Consider the following 26,691-nt stretch of genomic DNA (forward strand, 5'->3'; position numbering starts at 1 on the left):
GTGTGTTGATGTAGGAGTGTGTGTTGATGTAGGAGTGTGTTGATGTAGGAGTGTGTTGATGTAGGAGTGTGTGTTGATGTAGGAGTGTGTGTTGATGTAGGAGTATGTGTTGATGTAGGAGTGTGTGTTGATGTAGGAGTGTGTGTTGATGTAGGAGTGTGTGTTGATGTAGGAGTGTGTTGATGTAGGAGTGTGTTGATGTAGGAGTGTGTGTTGATGTAGGAGTGTGTGTTGATGTAGGAGTGTGTGTTGATGTAGGAGTATGTGTTGATGTAGGAGTGTGTGTTGATGTAGGAGTATGTGTTGATGTAGGAGTATGTGTTGATGTAGGAGTGTGTTGATGTAGGAGTATGTGTTGATGTAGGAGTATGTGTTGATGTAGGAGTGTGTGTTGATGTAGGAGTGTGTGTTGATGTAGGAGTATGTGTTGATGTAGGAGTGTGTGTTGATGTAGGAGTGTGTGTTGATGTAGGAGTGTGTGTTGATGTAGGAGTGTGTGTTGATGTAGGAGTGTGTTGATGTAGGAGCGTGTGTTGATGTAGGAGCGTGTGTTGATGTAGGAGTATGTGTTGATGTAGGAGTGTGTTGATGTAGGAGTGTGTTGATGTAGGAGTGTGTTGATGTAGGAGAGTGTGTTGATGTAGGAGTGTGTGTTGATGTAGGAGTATGTGTTGATGTAGGAGTGTGTGTTGATGTAGGAGTGTGTGTTGATGTAGGAGTGTGTTGATGTAGGAGTGTGTGTTGATGTAGGAGTGTGTTGATGTAGGAGTGTGTTGATGTAGGAGAGTGTGTTGATGTAGGAGTGTGTGTTGATGTAGGAGTGTGTGTTGATGTAGGAGTGTGTGTTGATGTAGGAGTGTGTGTTGATGTAGGAGTGTGTGTTGATGTAGGAGTGTGTGTTGATGTAGGAGTGTGTTGATGTAGGAGTGTGTTGATGTAGGAGAGTGTGTTGATGTAGGAGTATGTGTTGATGTAGGAGTGTGTGTTGATGTAGGAGTGTGTGTTGATGTAGGAGTGTGTTGATGTAGGAGTGTGTTGATGTAGGAGAGTGTGTTGATGTAGGAGTATGTGTTGATGTAGGAGTATGTGTTGATGTAGGAGTGTGTGTTGATGTAGGAGTGTGTTGATGTAGGAGTGTGTTGATGTAGGAGTGTGTTGATGTAGGAGAGTGTGTTGATGTAGGAGAGTGTGTTGATGTAGGAGTGTGTGTTGATGTAGGAGTGTGTGTTGATGTAGGAGTGTGTGTTGATGTAGGAGTGTGTGTTGATGTAGGAGTGTGTGTTGATGTAGGAGTGTGTGTTGATGTAGGAGTGTGTTGATGTAGGAGTGTGTTGATGTAGGAGAGTGTGTTGATGTAGGAGTGTGTGTTGATGTAGGAGAGTGTGTTGATGTAGGAGTATGTGTTGATGTAGGAGTGTGTTGATGTAGGAGTGTGTGTTGATGTAGGAGTGTGTTGATGTAGGAGTGTGTTGATGTAGGAGAGTGTGTTGATGTAGGAGTGTGTGTTGATGTAGGAGTGTGTGTTGATGTAGGAGTGTGTGTTGATGTAGGAGTGTGTGTTGATGTAGGAGTGTGTGTTGATGTAGGAGTGTGTGTTGATGTAGGAGTGTGTTGATGTAGGAGTGTGTTGATGTAGGAGAGTGTGTTGATGTAGGAGTATGTGTTGATGTAGGAGTGTGTGTTGATGTAGGAGTGTGTGTTGATGTAGGAGTGTGTTGATGTAGGAGTGTGTTGATGTAGGAGAGTGTGTTGATGTAGGAGTATGTGTTGATGTAGGAGTGTGTTGATGTAGGAGTGTGTGTTGATGTAGGAGTATGTGTTGATGTAGGAGTGTGTTGATGTAGGAGTGTGTTGATGTAGGAGAGTGTGTTGATGTAGGAGTATGTGTTGATGTAGGAGTGTGTGTTGATGTAGGAGAGTGTGTTGATGTAGGAGTGTGTGTTGATGTAGGAGTGTGTTGATGTAGGAGTGTGTGTTAATGTAGGAGCGTGTGTTGATGTAGGAGTATGTGTTGATGTAGGAGTGTGTGTTGATGTAGGAGTGTGTTGATGTAGGAGAGTGTGTTGATGTAGGAGAGTGTGTTGATGTAGGAGAGTGTGTTGATGTAGGAGTGTGTGTTGATGTAGGAGTATGTGTTGATGTAGGAGTGTGTGTTGATGTAGGAGTGTGTGTTGATGTAGGAGTGTGTTGATGTAGGAGTGTGTGTTGATGTAGGAGTGTGTTGATGTAGGAGTGTGTTGATGTAGGAGAGTGTGTTGATGTAGGAGTGTGTGTTGATGTAGGAGTGTGTGTTGATGTAGGAGTGTGTGTTGATGTAGGAGTGTGTGTTGATGTAGGAGTGTGTGTTGATGTAGGAGTGTGTGTTGATGTAGGAGTGTGTTGATGTAGGAGTGTGTTGATGTAGGAGAGTGTGTTGATGTAGGAGTATGTGTTGATGTAGGAGTGTGTGTTGATGTAGGAGTGTGTGTTGATGTAGGAGTGTGTTGATGTAGGAGTGTGTTGATGTAGGAGAGTGTGTTGATGTAGGAGTATGTGTTGATGTAGGAGTATGTGTTGATGTAGGAGTGTGTGTTGATGTAGGAGTGTGTTGATGTAGGAGTGTGTTGATGTAGGAGAGTGTGTTGATGTAGGAGAGTGTGTTGATGTAGGAGTGTGTGTTGATGTAGGAGTGTGTTGATGTAGGAGAGTGTGTTGATGTAGGAGTGTGTGTTGATGTAGGAGTATGTGTTGATGTAGGAGCGTGTTGATGTAGGAGTGTGTGTTGATGTAGGAGTATGTGTTGATGTAGGAGTGTGTTGATGTAGGAGTGTGTGTTGATGTAGGAGTATGTGTTGATGTAGGAGTGTGTTGATGTAGGAGTGTGTGTTGATGTAGGAGTGTGTGTTGATGTAGGAGTATGTGTTGATGTAGGAGAGTGTTGATGTAGGAGTGTGTGTTGATGTAGGAGAGTGTTGATGTAGGAGAGTGTTGATGTAGGAGTGTGTGTTGATGTAGGAGAGTGTGTTGATGTAGGAGTGTGTGTTGATGTAGGAGTGAGTGTTGATGTAGGAGTGTGTGTTGATGTAGGAGCGTGTGTTGATGTAGGAGTGTGTGTTGATGTAGGAGTGTGTTGATGTAGGAGTGTGTGTTAATGTAGGAGCGTGTGTTGATGTAGGAGTATGTGTTGATGTAGGAGTGTGTGTTGATGTAGGAGTGTGTTGATGTAGGAGAGTGTGTTGATGTAGGAGAGTGTGTTGATGTAGGAGTGTGTGTTGATGTAGGAGTGTGTTGATGTAGGAGCGTGTGTTGATGTAGGAGTGTGTTGATGTAGGAGAGTGTGTTGATGTAGGAGTGTGTGTTGATGTAGGAGCGTGTGTTGATGTAGGAGTATGTGTTGATGTAGGAGTGTGTGTTGATGTAGGAGTATGTGTTGATGTAGGAGTGTGTTGATGTAGGAGCGTGTGTTGATGTAGGAGCGTGTGTTGATGTAGGAGTATGTGTTGATGTAGGAGTGTGTGTTGATGTAGGAGCGTGTGTTGATGTAGGAGTGTGTTGATGTAGGAGAGTGTGTTGATGTAGGAGTGTGTGTTGATGTAGGAGCGTGTGTTGATGTAGGAGCATGTGTTGATGGAGGAGTATGTGTTGATGTAGGAGTATGTGTTAATGTAGGGGTACTTACTCAAAAGGATATGAGTATTTATAGACCACTTCCTTCCAGGGGTTGCTTTCGTTGTTACATTTGGTCTTCAGAGACGAACTGGTCCTGAAGCTGGTGGTTGTTGCGAAAGCAAATATGGCCACAATCTGAAAGATGATAAATTGTTTTACTGATCAAGAAGGTTGTATGAACACAAGGCCTGTATATGTTTCACATTCAAGTAATTGAGATGAGTGAGTGAGTGAGTATGGTCAATCGCCGCTTTAAGCAATATTCCAGAAATAACACAGCAAGGGACTCCAGAAATGGGCTTCACACATTGTACCCATGAGGGGAATCGAACCCGGGTCTTCGGCGTGACAAGCAAACACTTTAACCCATGTGCTTGACAAGTTTAACCCTATGAGGCAGTAACTAGCTTCAACTTATCTATGGACAGGCTCATCGTTACAAGTATTTTCTGATTAATATTTGCCAGTATGAGTTCTGTTGTGGATTATCCGGTTAAGAAATTGTTGCATAATTACATCATAACAACACTCTTAGAAACATGTCAGCTCCAAGCGCTGCATCTTTTGGAAACATTCCGGTAAATGCCTTTGATGATGCTGAAAGGGATTCTCGGCAGAGATGCGGTGACATTCTGGGTCACTACATATGGCTTTCATCATCATAAAACCCCTGTAGCACCTTTCATCTTTATTTACCCAAACAAGAAACTACTTGATAAAGAAAAGAACTAATCGATGCTGTAATCCAAATCATTCCTCAGAGGTTTTGTGTTTGATTATTTAGGATCAAAAATTGTCTGGAGTTGCTAATAAACATGTCTTTCATCTACTAACAAATATCCAAGAAAATACAAGTTAGCTTCCAACTCATGCAAACACCTTTATCTTATGGCAACAATACTTCTTGAGAACATCTGTGACATTCCATTATCTATCAGGGTACAGAGTGTCGACTACTATCAGGGTACAGGATCCTCCTCCATAGGGCAGATCCAGCTATGAGTGAGTGTTGGGTGTTTGAGCTGCTTCATTCAGTATGTTGGCTACTATCAGGGTACAGAGTCCTCCTCTATAGGGCAGATCCAGCTATGAGTGAGTGTTGGGTGTTTGAGCTGCTTCATTCAGTATGTTGGCTACTATCAGGGTACAGAGTCCTCCTCCATAGGGCAGATCCAGCTATGAGTGAGTGTTGGGTGTTTGAGCTGCTTCATTCAGTATGTTGGCTACTATCAGGGTACAGAGTCCTCCTCTATAGGGCAGATCCAGCTATGAGTGAGTGTTGGGTGTTTGAGCTGCTTCATTCAGTGTGTCGGCTACTATATGGGTACAGAGTCCTCCTCTATAGGGCAGATCCAGCTATGAGTGAGTGTTGGGTGTTTGAGCTGCTTCATTCAGTATGTTGGCTACTATCAGGGTACAGAGTCCTCCTCCATAGGGCAGATCCAGCTATGAGTGAGTGTTGGGTGTTTGAGCTGTTTCATTCAGTATGTCGACTACTATCAGGGTACAGAGTCCTCCTCTATAGGGCAGATCCAGCTATGAGTGAGTGTTGGGTGTTTGAGCTGCTTCATTCAGTATGTTGGCTACTATCAGGGTACAGAGTCCTCCTCCATAGGGCAGATCCAGCTATGAGTGAGTGTTGGGTGTTTGAGCTGCTTCATTCAGTATGTCGACTACTATCAGGGTACAGAGTCCTCCTCCATAGGGCAGATCCAGCTATGAGTGAGTGTTGGGTGTTTGAGCTGCTTCATTCAGTGTGTCGGCTACTATATGGGTACAGAGTCCTCCTCTATAGGGCAGATCCAGCTATGAGTGAGTGTTGGGTGTTTGAGCTGCTTCATTCAGTGTGTCGGCTACTATCAGGGTACAGAGTCCTCCTCCATAGGGCAGATCCAGCTATGAGTGAGTGTTGGGTGTTTGAGCTGCTTCATTCAGTATGTTGGCTACTATCAGGGTACAGAGTCCTCCTCTATAGGGCAGATCCAGCTATGAGTGAGTGTTGGGTGTTTGAGCTGCTTCATTCAGTATGTCGGCTACTATCAGGGTACAGAGTCCTCCTCTATAGGGCAGATCCAGCTATGAGTGAGTGTTGGGTGTTTGAGCTGCTTCATTCAGTATGTCGGCTACTATCAGGGTACAGAGTCCTCCTCTATAGGGCAGATCCAGCTATGAGTGAGTGTTGGGTGTTTGAGCTGCTTTATTCAGTGTGTCGGCTACTATCAGGGTACAGAGTCCTCCATAGGGCAGATCCAGCTATGAGTGAGTGTTGGGTGTTTGAGCTGCTTCATTCAGTATGTCGGCTACTATCAGGGTACAGAGTCCTCCATAGGGCAGATCCAGCTATGAGTGAGTGTTGGGTGTTTGAGCTGCTTCATTCAGTGTGTCGACTACTATCAGGGTACAGAGTCCTCTATAGGGCAGATCCAGCTATGAGTGAGTGTTGGGTGTTTGAGCTGCTTCATTCAGTGTGTCGGCTACTATATGGGTACAGAGTCCTCTAAAGGGCAGATCCAGCTATGAGTGAGTGTTGGGTGTTTGAGCTGCTTCATTCAGTGTGTCGGCTACTATCAGGGTACAGAGTCCTCTATAGGGCAGATCCAGCTATGAGTGAGTGTTGGGTGTTTGAGCTGCTTCATTCAGTGTGTCGACTACTATCAGGGTACAGAGTCCTCTATAGGGCAGATCCAGCTATGAGTGAGTGTTGGGTGTTTGAGCTGCTTCATTCAGTGTGTCGACTACTATCAGGGTACAGAGTCCTCTATAGGGCAGATCCAGCTATGAGTGAGTGTTGGGTGTTTGAGCTGCTTCATTCAGTGTGTCGGCTACTATATGGGTACAGAGTCCTCCTCTATAGGGCAGATCCAGCTATGAGTGAGTGTTGGGTGTTTGAGCTGCTTCATTCAGTGTGTCAGCTACTATATGGGTACAGAGTCCTCCTCTATAGGGCAGATCCAGCTTCGAGTGAGTGTTGGGTGTTTGAGCTGCTTCATTCAGTATGTCGGCTACTATCAGGGTACAGAGTCCTCCTCCATAGGGCAGATCCAGCTATCAGTGAGTGTTGGGTGTTTGAGCTGCTTCATTCAGTGTGTTGGCTACTATCAGGGTACAGAGTCCTCCTCCATAGGGCAGATCCAGCTATGAGTGAGTGTTGGGTGTTTGAGCTGCTTCATTCAGTATGTCGGCTACTATCAGGGTACTGAATCCTTCTCCTTCACGCCCAAAGTAATAAGTAATAAGATCTTCACATCCAAAGTAATGAGTAATAAGATCTTCACATTTAAAGTAATGAGTAATAAGATCTTCACATACAAAGTAATGAGTAATAAGATCTTTACATCGAAAGTAATGAGCAATACAATCTCCACATCCAAGGTAATGAGTAATAAGATCGTCACATCCAAAGTAATGAGCAATAAGATCTTCACATCCAAAGTAATGAGTAATAAGATCTTCACATACAAAGTAATGAGCAATACGATCTTCACATACAAAGTAATGAGTAATAAGATCTTCACATACAAAGTAATGAGCAATACGATCTTCACATCCAAAGTAATAAGTAATAAGATCTTCACATCTAAATGTATATGACAACTATGATATGATAATACAGCATAATAATAGATATTACAAAATATTTGCATATTATTCTGTGGATGATAAATGCCATATATAAGTATCAGTACTTTTGACCCAAGATGCCAGTGGTGGCGTGAAGTGATTACAGGATAAATCAATGTTGACGTTTGCCATCAGTTTTGACACAAGCATTGGTCGGCCATTGTTTCATATTTACACAGGTCATTTGCCGTGGCAATATTGCAGGACCTTGTATCATGTCACTGAGGGTCCACCCTCCCCATTAGGTGCCATGTGTCACCGGTTGGAAGCATAATCTGTCAATCACAGAGGAAGAAGCCATGGGGAGGGGTTACAAAACCTTTGCCCTTACAAATTGTTCAGAAGCCAAATAGACTTTCCTCTTGTACCCTCTACATGAAGTATATTCTTTATTGGCACAAACAGTCTCCTGCAACAGCAAACTGTAAGTGGTCAGTACGAAGTGTACATGAAGTAGATGAAGGGCAATGTCCACAACTCATTGGCCACCGAACAGCAACAGCCTACATGGGACACTACACTTGAGGTGAGGTGAGGTGAGGTGAGGTGAGGTGAGGTGAGGTGAGGTGAGGTGAGGTGAAATTGGGTTTAACGTCGCGTCCAAGATTATTGCACTTATATAGCGACGTGCATGTACGTGTGTGTGTTTGTGTGGCTGCTTGTACTAGTCCAGACTAATGCCGATTTATAGTGCTAGCTCATTAAGATACCACGCCACAGTTTAACATGAATACCCCACTCAGACACAGTATACTGACTCCGAGCCGACCAGTCCTTGTTTTAGCCCCTTAATGCCGAGCGCCAGACAGGGTAACAACAAGTACCATCTTTTAACGTCTTTTGGTATGACGCGGCCGGGGATCGAACCCCTGCTCTCCGGGCGGACGCTCTACCACAAGACCACGGAGGCGGTCCACTACACTTGAACCCAGGTGGGAATCAAACTCAGACCTTCAGCCTGACCTAGTTAACTCTTGTACTACTCACCTAACACACCAGCTCCTAATGAAGTAAATCAAATAGTGAAATGTATGGGTTTTTATTAATATTCTCAACTAACAATTTACCTAAAGCAAGTTTCAATCAATGAAATGAATATTGTTCCTACAAAGTAGACACACGATACAGATAAACTACAGATATGGGAAACTACAGTATTAGTTATTAATATTAAATCCTATAAACTCCAAGACAAGCCATCAGACACCTGACCAACAACATCTCCACGCCAAGAGGGAGGTTCCACACGGGAGTTATTGAACAATAGTAACCTATACGTCTCTACAGACACCATAAGTGTTATGCTGGAGTATAACAACAGATGGAATGTGGAATCAATACACTGTTATTCCCTATTCCGTAGTCCAACTGGAATGATAGCTCACAATTTACACATACCATCGCTCTGATAAGTGATAAGGCTTTTCATATCGCTTCTCAAGACCTCAAATAACCTTGTCTCAGGAGTGTCGGAGTAATCTAATTGCCCAGTCCTTTTGGTTGGAACTAAATACAGGAAGTGTTATTGGTTGGTGCAGACGCGGCTCCATGTTGCCAGCAATGTTATTAGGTGCTCTTGCCCAGTCGAGGTAACCGTGTTTGTCGGGATCATATTGAGTTATCAGCCAGGACCATTATCTCCGGGTAGTGCCAGGAACTGCGGTGCCAAACGTAGACGCCGCTTATATGTCCCATACTCCTGATGATGAGGATTAAATGACGATTTAAGCACAGCCCGGACAGCTTAGGGAGGGACGACTCAGAATCAGCTCTGACTTTTGTAAATTTCTCCACAAAGGTTGCGAAATGCCTGAGTTATAAACAAGCTTTTGACATCAATTTGTTTGCTCATAAAGTTAAGCAAAAGTGGTTTGAGAAAAGCAATTTTGTTAACGTTGTGTTATTGCAGAATAATAAAGTTAAGTTGTTGAGATGAAATAATGGGGGGTTTATAAATCCCGCTGCTGTCCAGCAACATGGCCATAGCTCACCAGACCTTCAGACGTCCACTATTACAGAAATATTAAGTTGTCGAGATGAGTGAATGAGTGAGTATGGTTTAACGACGCTTTTAGCAATATTTCAGCAATATCATGGCAGGGGACACCAGAATGGGCTTCACACATTGTACCCATGTGGGAAATCGGACCTGGGTCTTCGGCGTAATGAGCGAATGCTTTAACCACTAGGCTACCCGACCGCCCTTGTCAAGATGAAATAATGGCTGATCTATAAATACAACTGCTGTCTAGAAACATGGCTGAAACTTCAAGAGGCTGTACAACACTTTTAGAGGTAATCCAGCCAATATTTGCCACAGTGAAATCAAACGGAGATTCTAGAAACAACGAGAAAGCCTTGTGAAGTAAATAGTAAACTTAATTTTTCAAGTGACTTTCCTTTGATGCTGTCCCCATTGGTAGAGTACAATCTTCTGTCTTGTAAAATCTTGTTTTTGTTTCCAAATGAAACCAAAGTTTCTTGAATTGTTTTCAAGTTGGACTCTTGGAACAAAGAATATCGACTGGATCCACTTCTACATGCCACAGGTCATTACAGGGGACCACAGGCTGGGACCACAGGCTGGGACCACAGGGGACCACAGGCTGGGACCACATGAACCATGTTGGTTTGTATATAACTTACCTATTACACTGAACATTATTAGAGCGGGGCGCTTATTACGTCGAATATGATACCTATTACACTAGGGGAAAACATTCTTGAAATAAATCAGTTGAAATAAAAAGCAAAGATGCACATGGCTGAGTATCTCAACAAGGTGAGCTAAGAAGAAGCACATGTCTTTGTCCAGTCCTCAAGACACTGAGCAGGGGAGTAATGTGTAGTGGGAGAGAAGACATTCCAGCTGACTAGATTTGCTGTGTGTACGGAAGACTCGCACGGCGAGAGGGAGCGGGCGAGGCAGTGCAGCAATCAATTGATGTCAAGCTGGGACAAAATGGGAGGCAGATTGGTGCAAAAAACATCCAAATAGATTGTAATTTGTCTGTGTGACTTGTTGGACATGGCAGCATTAGTTAGTGATAAGAAAATAGGGAAATGCAATCATTTTCCAATTTCTTGTAACATAATCACGTTTCCTGTTTTCATGATGCAAACATCATAACCAGTGATTCAATTGTTTCAATTCTTCTTTAACAAAAAATACCCTTCAACCAAAGCTTTTCCCTGAAATTAGAATCATTTCTCAATACACGCATGTCAGTGCATGCTTTTTTCCTATAGTTCTCCATTTTGCTTGTTAACGTTGTGTGAAGTGAGTGAAATTGAACACGTATTGAGCACTAACGAAGGCTTTTAGCCTTGAAACCAGACTGAAGTGACGGTCAAACTGACAAGGAACTTCATAGCAGAGACAATTTTCAGAACAATTTATGCTGCCGATAATCAGAACAAGTCTGTGAAACAAAAACACTTTAGGAAAACACTTTCCCAAATTCATTTTATTTCAAATATCTTTATTCACTCCATTCTGTTTTCATATGATTTCACTGCAAGGATATTTCCCGTCCTTCTTCGCATTAATGCACAAATAACATACTGTCACTCCATTCAGCAAAGCCAACCATTTGATTACCATGCCCAGCGTAACTACCACCCTTAGCACAACGACAGGAACCTGTTAATGGCTATGCTGATACCGCTACAGAGGAGAACGTGGAGACTTTCCTACCCCGAGCAGATTTGTTCATGTCTCGGCACAATCAAAACAACAAAAACTGACCATCCACCGTGACATAATGCCTTGCACGGAAGGTTATCTAAATGTAAATTTACTTAATTTGAGCATGCTGACTATAACTTGTGATTCTTGAGTATTGATTATTGAACAAAGGACGTCCGGGGCAACTAATTACGACGTAGTGTACTGCAGGACAATTCTGCTAGTCCATGTTGTTTAGACCAGGAAGACACAACACTCAAACACATGTTAATATTCCTCCAAATAACACTTGATAATGTCTTCCGTGTAACCAGAAAGCTAATTCTCTTCCCTTGAGCCAATTATTCGATTTGCAGTGTGTTTTCCTTGGGTAAAAAGCAAGCAGAAATTTGCATGATTGGCACATAATGCAAATGCTGCAGCTGATCGATGTTGGAGCTTTGAACAGTCAAGAGAATCCTGCTTCGAGTCATTTTTACGCCATAACTACCTACTCTACAGCTTCTTACAAGTGGACGAGTGAAGGATGTGACGCAACGTCACATAAAGAAGACAAAGATATATTTTACCATGAAAGTTTGAAACTTGGTCTTCACATGTAAAAACACCCCCTGCTGATGTTAAGCCTGCTCATGGGATCAAAGCCACCCCGAGGTACGACACTGAATTTACCATGTCATAGTCTCGACCTATTTCTAGTTGGCAGCCTGTTTACTAGGAAAGCTACCACTCCTACTGTTTTTGTAAAAGGATGTGAATGAGGAAGTGGGTGTTTTTTCATTACTAAGGGCAATATAAACGCTGTTTCAGTCTTGGGGACATTTGGGATGCATTTTCATACCTCTCAGAGTATCAACTCAAGGCCACGCATGCAAAAACAGTACATGATTGAGAAACTCGGCTGTGATGATGACAGCATCTTGCGCTACACAGCTGACAGGAGGAGGATTTACAGAAGTGCATTCTGACGTGGACCATACTGTTTTCACTTTGTACAGGTGGTGAGGTGAGGTGAAATGAGGTTTAACGTCGCGTCCAAGATTATTGCACTTATATAGCGACATGCATTAACGTGTGTGTGTACGTGTGGCTGCTTGTACTAGTCCGGACTGATGCCGATTTATAGTGCTAGCTCATTGAGATACCATGCCGCAGTTTAACGTGAATATCCCACTCAGACACAGTATACTGACTCCGAGCCGACCAGTCCTTGTTTTAGCCCCTTAATGCCGAGCGCCAGACAGGGTAACAACAAGTACCATCTTTTTACGTCTTTTGGTATGATGCGTTGGGGGATCGAACTGAGGACATTCCGCTCTCCGGGCGGACGCTCTACCACGAGACCACAGGGGCGGTTCAACTTGTACAGAAGATCATACCTAACCAACAGCCACAGCTGATATAAATCTGTCAAAATCAACAATCTATGTAAACAGATTTGTAGAAGCTCATCATCACATCTCCCTATCTACTGTTGGTGTAACCATTAACTGTGTCACATGCTGAAGTGAAAACCTTGTATAGACTAGCATGGGTCAGCCAATAAATATTAATTAATATTTAATATGAAACTTAACTAAATGTAGAAAGATATACATAGACAAGTAGGAGTGAGTGAGTGAGTGAGTGAGTGAGTGAGTGAGTGAGTGAGTGAGTGAGTGAGTGAGTGAGTGAGTAAGGTTTTCTCCAACATTTAGCAACGTGACACCAGGCAGACACCAAGAATGGACTTGACACATTGTAACCATGTTGGGAATCAAACTCAGCACGTCAAGACCACCACCACCACCACTGCCCCTCAGAGTACAGACATAACTGTCAGTCAATGTCCAACAACACAGATAATGTAACACTCTGTGTTACTCTCAATAGTCACAACTTGATGCTGCTGATAATCAGCTCAGCACCAGCCATCGCTGTCGGTCCCGAACTCCCGCCTCTGTCCCAGTCAAAGGACTATTCACACCAAATATAAAACTGATTATCACCATTTACAATACAAATATTCGGTAATCTCATATTCCAAAGATTCTCCATGAAACATAAAATTTTATCATTCCTTTGAAGGCAACATGATCATGCAATATAACCAACTCCATGAACAGGTTCAAATGACCTTGTTTTCTGAGGGAAAAACTTCCAGTTAATCACTGTGATTCTGGTGATTAAACTCTGCGTGATCAATATATCTATGACAAAAGCAGGGCAAGTGATGACAGATTGCGAAAGGTAAAGTTGTTGATGTGTGAAGGTCTAACTCCTTTTTTACGCCTCCATTTTTATTTTGTTTGACATTAGTTGTAAAGACGTCAGTATCGGTGGTGCTCTCGCAAATGGGGAGGCATAAATAACAGGGCTTAAGGCACTTGAGAGAAAATCCATTTTTCAATTTCGCACTTTTTAGATATGGTGTCAGATTTATTATTTATCTGCAACAAAGTGCTGCATGACAAGAATTTATCGCCTGCGAAATAGGTTTTTCCAAGACTGAGGGGTTCCTCTATTAGCAGACACCAGTGAAGTGACCTTGGATGGTACCTATACCACATTTCAGAACATTTCAATCAGAACCTTGCTGACTTTATCTCCATGTAAAGTCTCTTTATGGCCCAGGAATTCCCTCCTGAATAAAACGCTACAATTTGGGGGCTCTAACTAATCAGTTTAAACAAAATACAGCATGAAGATAAGCAGGCTATATCCCAAAAGTCCGTCAGACCAATGTGTGTCGGAAGTACTGATAAACTTTATCATATCCCATCATGCCGCACCTCTGGGGTGATCCGGCTGTGAAAGCGAGCACTTTAGGAGGCGGTAACCGACGTCTAGTGCCGTATGAATACCAATACCTTGCACAGACCTGCGGCACAGGAAATGTTGAGACTGTTTCCTCTTCCTTTGGGAATGTAATTAAGCAGAAGCCCGATTTCATGTCAGGACAGCCACTTTTCCATTGATTGGCCATGTGAGCTCAACCCACCTAGGCAAGCCATTCAGAGATTTAAGTTGATGAAGAATCTTTGTCCATTAATGTATTGATTATCTGACAAGACCAATACAAACCACCTGTCTTTCTACGACTTAAGGAGTAAAATTAAACCCTAGCTGATAAATTAAACTGTATTGAGAGTGGTTGGAAGCCCGAGGAGAAGGGGAAGGCGAGGGAAAGTGATGGAATCGTTCACACCACTCCACAAGAACTCATTTCACTTCTTCACTCGGTCTTTTCCCCTCTTTACATCAGTGAACAAGTAAGTTTGTTTACAAGCTGCATGGAAGTGAACAAAGACAAACGAACCAAACGTTCGGCTATCAATCTCCACCAGAACGCACATGCACCCCTTCATCAATTAATATTGATTTGTTAGTTTAGAAATTTTTCAATTGATTTAAAAAGTATATATGGATTTTGTTTTAAGGCTCCAAATTTGATAAAATTACACGTAATATGAATTTTCTTTTTTCGTTTCCATTATGAAATGTTGTAAAGTGAGATTTTGTTTCTGTTTGATGCAAACAGGGACCTTGTTTCATTCAGCAGATTGCGACAGGGAATGTTATTACAAGCTGGAGTACCGGCTAGGCTACTGCCACCTTCAAGGTGGCATGTCATGCAACAATGTCGTGTTCACAACTTTACCCGAGTGAGTCTATCTGAGTGAGTTGAGTGAGTTTACCCAAGTGATTTGAGTGAGTTGAGTGAGTTTACCCAGTGAGTTTATCTGAGTGAGTTTACCCAAGTAGGGTTTATCCGAGTGGGTTTAGTGAGTTTACCCAAGTGGGTTTATCCGAGTGGGTTGAGTGAGTTTACCCGAGTGATTTGAGTGAGTTTACCCGAGTGATTTTACGAGAGTGAGTTAAGTGAGTTTACCCGAGTGAGTTTACCCAGTGAGTTTATCTGAGTGAGTTTACCCAAGTAGGGTTTATCCGAGTGGGTTGAGTGAGTTTACCCGAGTGATTTGAGTGAGTTTACCCGAGTGATTTTACGAGAGTGAGTTAAGTGAGTTTACCCGAGTGAGTTTACCCAGTGAGTTTATCTGAGTGAGTTTACCCAAGTAGGGTTTATCCGAGCGGGTTGAGTGAGTTTACCTTAGTGAGTTTACCCAAGTGGGTTTATCCGAGTGGGTTGAGTGAGTTTACCCCAAGTGATTTGAGTGAGTTTACCCGAGTGATTATACGAGAGTGAGTTAAGTGAGTTTACCCGAGTGAGTTTACCCAGTGAGTTTATCTGAGTGAGTTTACCCAAGTGGGTTTATCCGAGTGGGTTGAGTGAGTTTACCCGAGTAAGTTTACCCAAGTGGGTTTATCCGAGTGGGTTGAGTGAGTTTACCCGAGTAAGTTTACCCAAGTGGGTTTATCCGAGTGGGTTGAGTGAGTTTACCCGAGTGAGTTTACCCAAGTGGGTTTATCTGAGTGGGTTGAGTGAGTTTACCCGAGTAAGTTTACCCAAGTGGGTTTATCCGAGTGGGTTGAGTGAGTTTACCCGAGTGAGTTTACCCAAGTGGGTTTATCCGAGTGGGTTGAGTGAGTTTACCCGAGTAAGTTTACCCAAGTGGGTTTATCCGAGTGGGTTGAGTGAGTTTACCCGAGTGAGTTTACCCAAGTGGGTTTATCCGAGTGGGTTGAGTGAGTTTACCCTCTCCCCTCACACAACAGTTACAGTCATCACTTATTAAACAAAGTCTTAGTCAATGAATTTCATAACATTGGTGCTTTCTTATAAGACTGCTGGAGCTCGGCATTGACTTCCTATAAATATAGCTCATACAAATCAGACGATCTCAAAAAACTCCTCTCAGCAAATATTTCAATATCATACTGTAATACATGGAAGTAAACCCAACTGAAAAACAGCCCATATTCATTTCCCCTAAGTGAATTGTAAAACTCTTGATTGCATTAATCACTAGTTGATCTAATCCCCTATCTGGCGTGAGTGAACTGTAACTATCTCAGTGTAATGGCTAAACTACCCTAAAGATTTGTGTAACAACATTACCTCCACTGCCAACTCTGGGAAACACCCTAAATTCAATTGTTTACGATTACTAATGTAATTACCATGCTGTGGATCCCTGTAATGTAAACAGTGCACACCAACACGTTTCAGTACTGCCTGCAGAGGGCGCTGTTACTCCCGAGACATAAATCCTATTTCCAGCAACAACTCCATGTTATGACAAGCAGACATTTCTCTCTCACAAAGGACTTTACGTTGTCCAGGACAGAAGCTATGGCGATGATTCAACTTAAGCAGACATGCAAGGTCACTCACAAGTGTATCAATTATGTGTAACCAGCAAAACACCAAAACCAAACTACGGCAGAACAGTTTCAACATCGTAAATAACCAGAAAATGAAATATTCAAAGAGCTGGACTTAAAAATAAACTGAAAAAGAAAATAATTTGTTGAAAATTTCCAATGAAGACAATTCCAAATCACAGAATATTCCTCATAAGAAAAGGGCAAATAGATTTCAGAAAATTGACCACTAGAATAAGCACTGCGTTGATTTCCTGAGAAGCTAAATAACTCTTCAGTTACATGAGGAAACAAATGGGCTCTTTGTTGAACAGAAATCTGCACAGTGATGGAAGTCAACTTCACTGTTATGCCATGTGACGTTATTTGACGGCATCGGCGGAGGCAGCACCGACGTCTCCATCAGGCCTCATCCTGCTTACACTGAACCAATGCCACGTTTCAAACAGAAGTCCTAATATCCAAATACAAATCAATGGGGGGGGGGGGGGGGGGGGGGTACTGTGTATGGATTTATATCATATTTCATGATCAAAGGAGAAGTGGGAAACTGAAATCAAATCATTTTTATATGATTGAATTGAATTTGTTACATTGATCTGTTTACGGAGAGAGCAGGAGACGTACTATCCCTACAACTGTCCCTCACTTCACTTGGCTTCATAATTCGGTAGGACTTTCTGGAATTTCAGTCAAAATGTCCATGCGTCTTGGGCCAAATATAGTCAGTGACACAATTTAAACTTTCTCGCCTGCACGGTGTGCTGCAAATTGCTAGGAATTCCTTCATTTGTGGAGCTGTCGTGCCCATCAATGGGGATATTTGCATCAGAGTAAGCAGTGGCCACTCTCCTACACAGCAACTACAACCATTGGATTCTGTTACCATGGACCTATTTCATATCTTCAATTTCGTCTAAACAATTTTGAACTGATTTCTGTCATCAAATCATTCGGAAACACAAAAGTATATAGTGGTGTCCTGAACTCTTACACAATGTTTCCGAAGTCCACAACGTAAAGACTTGACACTGCAGCTATAGCCAACATGGCCACCATTACCACCAGCGCCGTGTCACTCGGTCAGATGAGCTGAATCATTATTCCTGGATGTCAACTCTGGCCCCCTTTGTTATTTTCTTCTGTTAAAAGTCAAAGGGATGTCAAATTCTTGAGCTTTGCAGAAAAGCCTAAATTTCCTTGACATTTAGAACCCAACCTCTTTGACAGCTGCAGAAAACACACAGCTTTTGTTTCATTAGCGCTTCCTGTCTCTTTGATCTGGAGGCTCCCCACTTTCATTCTTCTTACACCACAGCAACACATGGACGAATGCTAATCACAGTCATTCCTATGCATTCTCATATTTCCAAAACATTCATCAAAATATGACAATATTTTTACATCACGGTGCATATTTAGCCGAGATTGTGACTTTGATGTGCTTGCATGGATTGCCATGCAGTAAGCCGATTGCCTTGACATGCAATAACAGCTTGTCGTCCATAATGACATATTAACCAGATCGCTGGATAGCTTTCACCAGTTCATTCTAAATCAAAAACATCCATTTCCTATACCATCAACCAAGTGAGCCAATGCATAACCACAACGCTTTTTTCACGCATTTCCTGCATAAAGTTTTCAGTAATTCAAAGCAAGAGGCGTTGAAGTTGTAATATCCGATTCTTAATTTAAATGTTGCAAGCCATTGACCCTGTCTGGAGAAACGTTTCATATCCCCACACACGGTAATCTTGTCCGAGTGTTGGATGTTCAACTGGAGGACCGACCTGCTTCTGCCCTGTAATCTTATTGTCCATCTTTGATCACGATCCTCGTCTACTGCCCAACTTCTTTGCACATAAAGACCACAGACACAGATTTTTCTTTATGAATGTTTGCTGAGTTCAAGTAGTCTCTCTTCTTCCCCTGAACAGGTTGCTAACACTGAGATCTGATGATGTTTTTGATGATCAAAGGACTTCTGACCTTTCAGGAACGATTTATACATTGGAGTAATCTAATTCTCACACAAAAAACAGTGTGGTTTTTTATCAGCAAACAATTCAGAGATTTATAATTACCATTATTGACCATATTTCAGTGTCATGAATAGTTTAAGTATCTTGGCTGTTATTTCAGCCAGGCTTACAAAAACTGTGAAACAGCAATAATGGCCATGGTGGTCCTTTAAAGTAGGGAGCAGAACTTCAAAGTCTTAGATGTATTCAAACTTGTCACATAAAGAGTTAAAAACTTCAGACAAATCTTCACTCAGGAACGTTTTACAAAAAACTGTCATGAACACCAGGTATGTCCAGGAACACTGCATCAGTGGAGGTCAAGGTCATTGTACAGGAGGCGGGTCAAGGTCAGAATGAGTGAGTATGATTTTACACCACTTTTAGCAATATTACAGCAATATCACGGTGGGGGACACCACAAATGGGCTTCACACATTGTACCCATGTCGGGAATCGAACCCAGGTCTTCGGCGTGAGTGAGGTAGTGAGTGAGTGAGTGAGTGAGTGAGTGAGTGCCTCGTGCGTGAGTGAGAGAGTGTGTGCGTGCGTGAGTGAGTTTAACGCTGTTTGAATAGTATCCCAAGTTATTTCACGGGGTGTCAGCGTGATGTGGGATGAACGCCCAACCATAATTAAGAGAACCAGGAACTGCCAATCTCCTCCTTTTAAGTTGTGGGACAGAACAGCATTCAGCACTCAATGATGACAACAGCCGACTAACGGGAACACAAGTGAAATATGTGAGCTAGCCAATTGTTGATGTAGACAGTAGCTCATACCTTCAACCACTAGTTTGCCAGATTATACTCAGTTATTTACAGACTGTCGTCATGTAGTCGTTATTGACAACATTCACATTCAGAAATGTCCCCTGTGAAAATCCGGGTTGGAATTAGTCGTCAGCAACCCATGTCGTAAGAGGCGACTAACGGGACGGAATAGGTAGACATGATGACTTGGTTGGTGCAAGTCATTGTATCCCAATGGTGTAGATCGATGCTCATGATGTCAAACACTGGATTGTCTGGTCCAAACTTGATTTTTACAGACTGCCTGGTTATATAGCTGGAATGCTGAATGTCAAATACTGAGTGTCAAACACTGAGTGTCGAATACTGAGTGTGGCGTACAAACAAACATCCAGAAATGAGAATTATCTCTCCATATTCCCTGAATTCAGGAACTACTAAACAACAGACACTCCCACTCACAAGTTCCATGTCTCACATGCACAGCATGGGAACAGCTCTGACACGGATTTCAATACATTTACGAAACCAGAAATGATTTTTAACAAATAACCATCATCACTCCTGAAATTTGTCAAACTTTTATATAATACAGAGTGACTCAACAAAAGTGATTCCACAAAAACTGCAATGTCCACGCAAGCAGTTCTGTGAGATAAAAGATCTTGACCATCAAAAAAACTATTTCAAGGAAATAAATTCAGAAAGTAATTACAGGATGCAGGAAAGTTAATAAGTGGGAGACGGACAGCATCCTCCTCCCTGCCTCAGACAAAGGTATTTAGGAGGAATTCACTGCCAGATCACTGTGTGATGTATATGTCTCAGGAACGCCTTGGACTTGATGGTGGCATAAATCTTAATGGAGTGTGCCAGAACAGCCACAGAGAAATGTCTCCACGTACACATGAAATGTTCCTCCACACCTGATACCATCATCATTATCAAGTCAGTTCTGGGGGCGGTCGGGTAGCCTAGTGGTTAAATCGTTCGCTCGTCACGCCGAAGACCCGGGTTCGATTCCCGACATGGGTACAATGTGTGAAGCCCATTTCTGGTGTCCCCCGCCGTGATATTGCTGGAATATTGCTAAAAGCGGCGTAAAACCATACTCACTCACTCACTCAAGTCAGTTCTACAGACCTCAACAGGTCACTTGCCACTCAAGCAGTTCAAGTTTAAATTTCTTGGGTGTTAGTTCTTTGTCATGGAGCAGCTACAGGCTGCAGGCTCACGAGTGTTGATCTTTGTGACGTATCAAAGTTACATGTTTTTATCAGGGACCCCCATTCCAACTACATTCATGTGACTTGATCTTACTCACTGTGACCTACAGGGTGGTTACCTAATGTTACCTGTCTTTCTTTCCAGGACAACCAACCAATCACATTGTGTTAAATTCCGCCAATATTGTTTGTGTTACCACCCTGACACCAGCACTGTGGAATGAATGACTGATAGCGACAACCAGTTGAGCTAACATGTGAGGTGAAATTGGGTTTAACGTCGCGTCCAAGATTATTGCACTTATATAGCGACGTGCATGCACATGTATGTGTGTGTGTATTTGCTTGTACTAGTCCGGACTGATGCCGATTTATAGTGCTAGCTCACTGAGATACCATGCCGCAGTTTAACATGAATAGCCCACTCAGACACAGTATACTGACTCCGAGCCGACCAGTCCTTGTTTTAGCCCCTTAATGCCGAGCGCCAGACAGGGTAACAACAAGTACAATCTTTTAACGTTTTTTTGTATGACGCGGCCCGGGATCGAACCCTGGACCTTCCGCTCTCCGGGCGGACGCTCTACCACAAGACCACGGAGGCGGTCAGTTGAGCTAACAACCACCAGTGACATCAAATGGATTAGCCCACAGATACACGTAACAAAACTACTTTCCTATGAGACGTCCACGTTTGCAATACAAGATAATTATTTTATTGACCATTAAACACCAGGTTGACAAGAAAACTGGTTTCTTTCAAAGTTCAACCGCCCCCCTTTTTTGTTCCAAGACACAGTCACTCACCTCCTTGACTCACAGACCTGTTGTCTCAATCCTGCCTAGAAACTGTATCTCAAGTTCAACAACTCTTTACTGCAGTTACAATGTCACAACACTAAAGTAATCCATGAAAGCCATTAAAACGACAAAAAACAATTTTGAAGCCCACTGTTTCAATCTATCATTTCACCCTGATAGAAAATAGACATTCTTCTCACTGTGATTAAAGTTGTGATAGATGACTACCATGAGAGTGGTAGGATTAATTTGAATTTTTATAAACACACCAGGAAGAAAGCTGAGATTAATTTCAAACGAATCCCATCGACTGAAAGAAAGCTCCATCTGCCTTCTGACAGATAAAACCAATGTATTCTTGACATCATCACAGCTGCAGGAGTGTGTATGAAGAAGAACATGTGCCAGACACTGCACAAAGTTTATTGACTCTGATGTCGGCAACATTGGGGAAACCAAATAACACAAGTGCTACGTGACAAAGAACGATCTGGCATTGCCCTGAAATTCCAAAGCTTATCTATTTGAAACCCGACCTATTCAAAGGCATCAATAGAGTGTATGTATTCAGTCATCTATCAGTTATCAAGTTAGCTGAACAATGGCTTCTGTCAGCGCCACCTGGTGTCCATGATGTAATGCCAGACACGCCTCCAGGCGGATCGTCTGATATCTAACGCGTGTAGACTATCTGTAGTAGATGTGCTGCCTGTCTGACAGGTGAACTGATTGGCAATGTAGATATCAGCTGCGACTTCTCGATTAGGTCGCTACACCTGTCAAACAATCTTGTAATCCCTGATTCCAGATCATTACATTAATGGTAGCACTTAAATGTTTTACTTTATACTCCAGCAGATTGAGAAAATGTTGTTTAATGCCACCATCGGTACCATTACATGTTTATATTATGACCTTGAAACAATCAAGTTTGGGTCTGTTAACCAGTGGTTGATAGCATGATCACTGATCCAGACTGCTGGGGCAGGACAATGCAATGACATAGCCACCCAATCCACAGTAGTCAGCTCCTACAGCAAGAATGTGTGCATGCCCGTTTTATAGTGCTAGCCCAGTGAGACACCATGATGCAGATAAACATGGATACCCCACTCAAACACACGCCGAGCCGACCAATCCTCGTTTTATCTCATCAATGCCAAACACCAGGCAAGGTAACAATGATCACCATCTTTTAACATCTTTTGGTATCATATGCCTGGCGATCTAACAACCAACCTTTTGCTCTCTGGGCAGATGCTCTATCCAATAGACCATGGAGGCAGACAGACACTCTGTCCACTAGACCAGGGAGGCCGACAGACGCTCTGTCCACTAGACCAGGGAGGCAGACAGACGCTCTGTCCACTAGACCATGGAGGCAGACAGATGCTCTGCCCAATAGACCAGGGAGGCCGACAGATGCTCTGTCCACTAGACCAGGGAGGCAGACAGACGCTCTGTCCACTAGACCAGGGAGGCAGACAGACACTCTGTCCACTAGACCCGGGAGGCAGACAGATACTCTGTCCAATAGACCAGGGAGGCGGACAGACGCTCTGTCCACTAGACCAGGGAGGCGGACAGACGCTCTGTCCACTAGACCAGGGAGGCAGACAGACGCTCTGTCCACTAGACCAGGGAGGCAGACAGATGCTCTGTCCACTAGACCAGGGAGGCAGACAGACGTTCTGCCCACTAGACCATGGAGGCAGACAGATGCTCTGTCCACTAGACCAGGGAGGCAGACAGACGTTCTGTCCACAAGACCAGGGAGGCGGACAGACGCTCTGTCCACTAGACCAGGGAGGCAGACAGACGCTCTGTCCACTAGACCATGGTGGTTGTCTAAGCAAGTAGACCATCACTGTATCATCGTCATAGAGGTGACAATAATAAGACTGTACTGAAGACAAATTAATAAACAGATTAGTCACGTCAATCGACAGACTGAGGTTAAATTAATGGTGCCAGTAGTGACGCTCCAACAGGTTTTCCAATTATTGACAACAGATTTCCACATTATTCACTCCAGTAGATGAACCAGATGATCGTAATAATGATGGATTAATCATTTTCAGTTATCTTAATTTGACGGACAGACAAAGGGACTGAGATCAGCACAGATTATTGTAGAAGCTGTCATTGTGGTAACTTGGTAACGTGGCCATTAAACACTGTTGTCTGAGATAAGTGTGTTCTGACATCAGACCAGACTGCAGTCTAAGTAGATTGTGTAGTTGTGAGAATAAATGTTCAAGCATTTGTCGTGGTCAATAAGCGTGTGGTAGGCATATATCCATCTTGTTCTAGTCTTCCATGAGGGATAGACATTGCCTTGACTGGCAAACACAGTGACCACATCTTAATTTCTGTAGAGACGAGCAACAGTGCCAGGCTTCAGTGTTTGAAATGAAGTATGCAAGTGACGAGTCCTGTCATGACCTAATGGTGAAAGCTGAAAATGTTCCTAGATTCAACTACTACAGCAACAAACCTAACATGCCTAAAGTCCCCCAGGAACACAGCTCACTATGTCTGTACTGGCTTATTACCTGGGGTCCTATGTGCAGTCACAGAGCTGGCTTATTATATGGTGGCACGTGCCCGACCACCATCCCTTTAACTTGGTCCATCAACAACCTAGTGCTACATCCAGCACTATAAACAACTGGCTGTCCCCTTAACTTGGACCAGCAACAACCTGGTGCTATGTCCAGCGATATAAACAACTGGCTGTCCACTTAACTTGGTCCATCAACAACCTAGTGCTACATCCAGCACTATAAACAACTGGCTGTCCCCTTAACTTGGACCAGCAACAACCTGGTGCTATGTCCAGCGATATAAACAACTGGATGTCCACTTAACTTGGTCCATCAACAACCTAGTGCTACATCCAGCACTATAAACAACTGGCTGTCCCCTTAACTTGGACCAGCAACAACCTGGTGCTATGTCCAGCGATATAAACAACTGGCTGTCCCCTTAACTTGGACCAGCAACAACCTGGTGCTATGTCCAGCGATATAAACAACTGGATGTCCACTTAACTTGGACCAGCAACAACCTGGTGCTACATCCAGCACTATAAACAACTGGCCAGCACTATAAACAACTGGCCAGCACTATAAACAACTGGCCAGCACTATAAACAACTGGCCAGCACTATAAACAACTGGCCAGCACTATTAACAACTGGCCAGCACTATTAACAACTGGCCAGCACTATTAACAACTGGCCAGCACTATTAACAGCACAATTACCAACTGGCCAGCGCTATTAACAGCACTATTAACAACTGGCCAGCACTATAAACAACTGGCCAGCACTATAAACAACTGGCCAGCACTATTAACAACTGGCCAGCATTATTAACAACTGGCCAGCACTATAAACAACTGGCCAACACTATTAACAACTGGCCAGCACTATTAACAACTGTCAAGCACTATAAACAACTGGCCAGCACTATAAACAACTGGCCGTCCATTTAACAACATCTAACGCTGCATCAACACCAGAACAACACAACCACCTCCTGCTCTACTGTATGAATATTTTAGACCCATGTGAGCTGACGTTCTGTTTCCACCATCACCAACTTGGGATGAAGTTGCTGCTTCTCAAAGGTTGCCATGACATCGGGCCATCGGAGAATACCTTTTTAGGACCGGTTTGGACCCAATTCCCCAATTTATTGACATTCATGCACTGTCCTCATCAGGTATTCACTAGATAGACATACCATTATTCATCTTAGGTTAGGGAGATCGATACAAAGTCTTTGATTTACTACATACAGTCCATGGAAAGTCCAATTCAACAGCATACAATTGTTTCCCAATATATCAATTATTCAAACCTTGAAGAGGAGGCTAATTGCCTTAAAAACATGAATGGATGACATTTATAAACAAATGTTCTCCAGTCCGTATTGATATCTTCTTCACAAAGCAGCAGACGCCAACAAAGTGAACCAATCGGGATATTAAAATGCTTTTCTCCAGTGGATGCTACTCGCTGGTTCATCATTATCGACAACTTTGTCTCTGTCCCCTTAAATTGAAGTGGTCAGTTACTGGGGTCAATCGGTCATTAATGATGATTAGTGGTTAATATCATCTCTTCAGGCTCCAACCAAACACAGGGAGGGACCCATTCTACTGTAACTCGCTTTAATGACCTATTTCCTCCAAACTGATGCTTCGGAGGACTACACAACACCAAGGCCAGATCTCGTTGTCCAAATTGTCCGAGAGTCTAACATGTACTTGATGAAGGTTCGCCCAGAAATCAATTTTCTCGGCCCTCAACCAGCAGAGGAGTATTAAGGTCAAACAAATATATTTCATTACTAACTTAACCTGGGGGTATTGGTTACTTGGGCTTGAAAAGACGACAGGGAATTAAGGGTTTGCTAATGTGTGTATGAAGCCTGCTGGAGCCCGTAATGGAGTATACACCACCCTGTGATGGCCACTTTCCTAATCCGCTGCCTGCCTGCCAGGGTGATGAAGTACGACGCCAGCGATGAAGACGGCAGTTCCTGCAACTTCATCCCCTTTATGAACATCTACCACCACATTGACGTGTGGAACAGGATCTCCTGACCACTTGTGTACTATGATTATTGATGTATGGGATTCAGAGCTGGAATTAGTGATTGGGTCTGGTGTTCCCACTGTCCTGGTGAGTGAGTGAGTGAGTGAGTGAGTGAGTGAGTGAGTGAGTGAGTGAGTGAGTGAGTGAGAGAGAGAGAGAGAGAGTGAGAGAGTAAGCTAGTGAGTGAGTGAGTGAGTGATCAAGTGAGTGATCGAGTGATCGAGTGAGTGAGAGAGTGAGCTAGTGAGTGAGTGAGTGAGTGAGTGAGTGATCGAGTGAGTGATCGAGTGAGTGATCGAGTGAGTGAGAGTGGGAGGATGGTGTTGACATCTTATTGGCAAAGTACAAACTGAGCAAGTTTTTGAACATTATAGCAACCCACATCATCACAACCCTAAAATCAAACCTAAATCTTCAGTTGAAGGATCATTTATTCAGGAAAACAGTGTTGGAAATCCGGCCGGATATCCTGCTATAGGAAGTTGACAGCAAAACTAGGATTAAAGAAAATACAAAAATCACACATATTTCCACCGATTAATTTATCAAGATCTCTTTTCAAAGCGATATCTCCTCTTTGATTTAATTACGGAAGTGTTGAGTGCAGTTCTCGATGTGGCCTGGAAGTTGTTGTGGGATAGCTTCTCCTACTGGTGCACCTGCTCTACAGCTTTGAGGAGACAATCGAGGAGACAATCGAGCAGACGCCAACCTCACGTTCCTTCTCACATCACCTCGGGAGAAGTCACAACAGCTTTAAAGACACGCTCAAAGCATCCACGGAAAAATGTTCAAGAATCTTCTCCAGCTACTTGTAACTGCCTGATGTACTTCACTTCTACTGACAGTCCGATATTAAACTCTGCTGGGATTAAGACTGGACCAAAACTGATAAGCGTGTCCTAATTCTTGCTGAAACAGCCCACATAAAGGAATCCGGCGGCAGTGCTTGTAATGAAAGTGCCACTCAACAGAGCTGACGATGATACAAGGAGAGACTACCATTTTTCCTGAATTGCAAATTTTATGAGTATGAAATATTCCCTCATCATATTCCTGT

The 26,691-nt window shown here is 43.1% G+C and overlaps 1 protein-coding gene across 2 annotated transcripts in view; it reads right to left on the minus strand.

Annotated features, from left to right (window-relative positions):
- Window positions 1-26,691, minus strand: part of LOC124111540 (synaptophysin-like) — a 134,516-nt gene that overhangs the window by 20,306 nt on the left and 87,519 nt on the right. For both annotated transcript variants that reach the window (XM_046471281.2, XM_046471282.2), the window contains one exon: window positions 3,659-3,783. In XM_046471281.2, coding sequence (XP_046327237.2) covers window positions 3,659-3,783 — 125 coding nt within the window. The remainder of the gene's footprint in view (window positions 1-3,658; window positions 3,784-26,691) is intronic.

Source organism: Haliotis rufescens, unplaced genomic scaffold (genome assembly GCF_023055435.1).
Source record: "Haliotis rufescens isolate VD_foot unplaced genomic scaffold, xgHalRufe1.0.p SCAF_71, whole genome shotgun sequence".
Taxonomy (NCBI): Eukaryota; Metazoa; Mollusca; class Gastropoda; order Lepetellida; family Haliotidae; genus Haliotis; species Haliotis rufescens.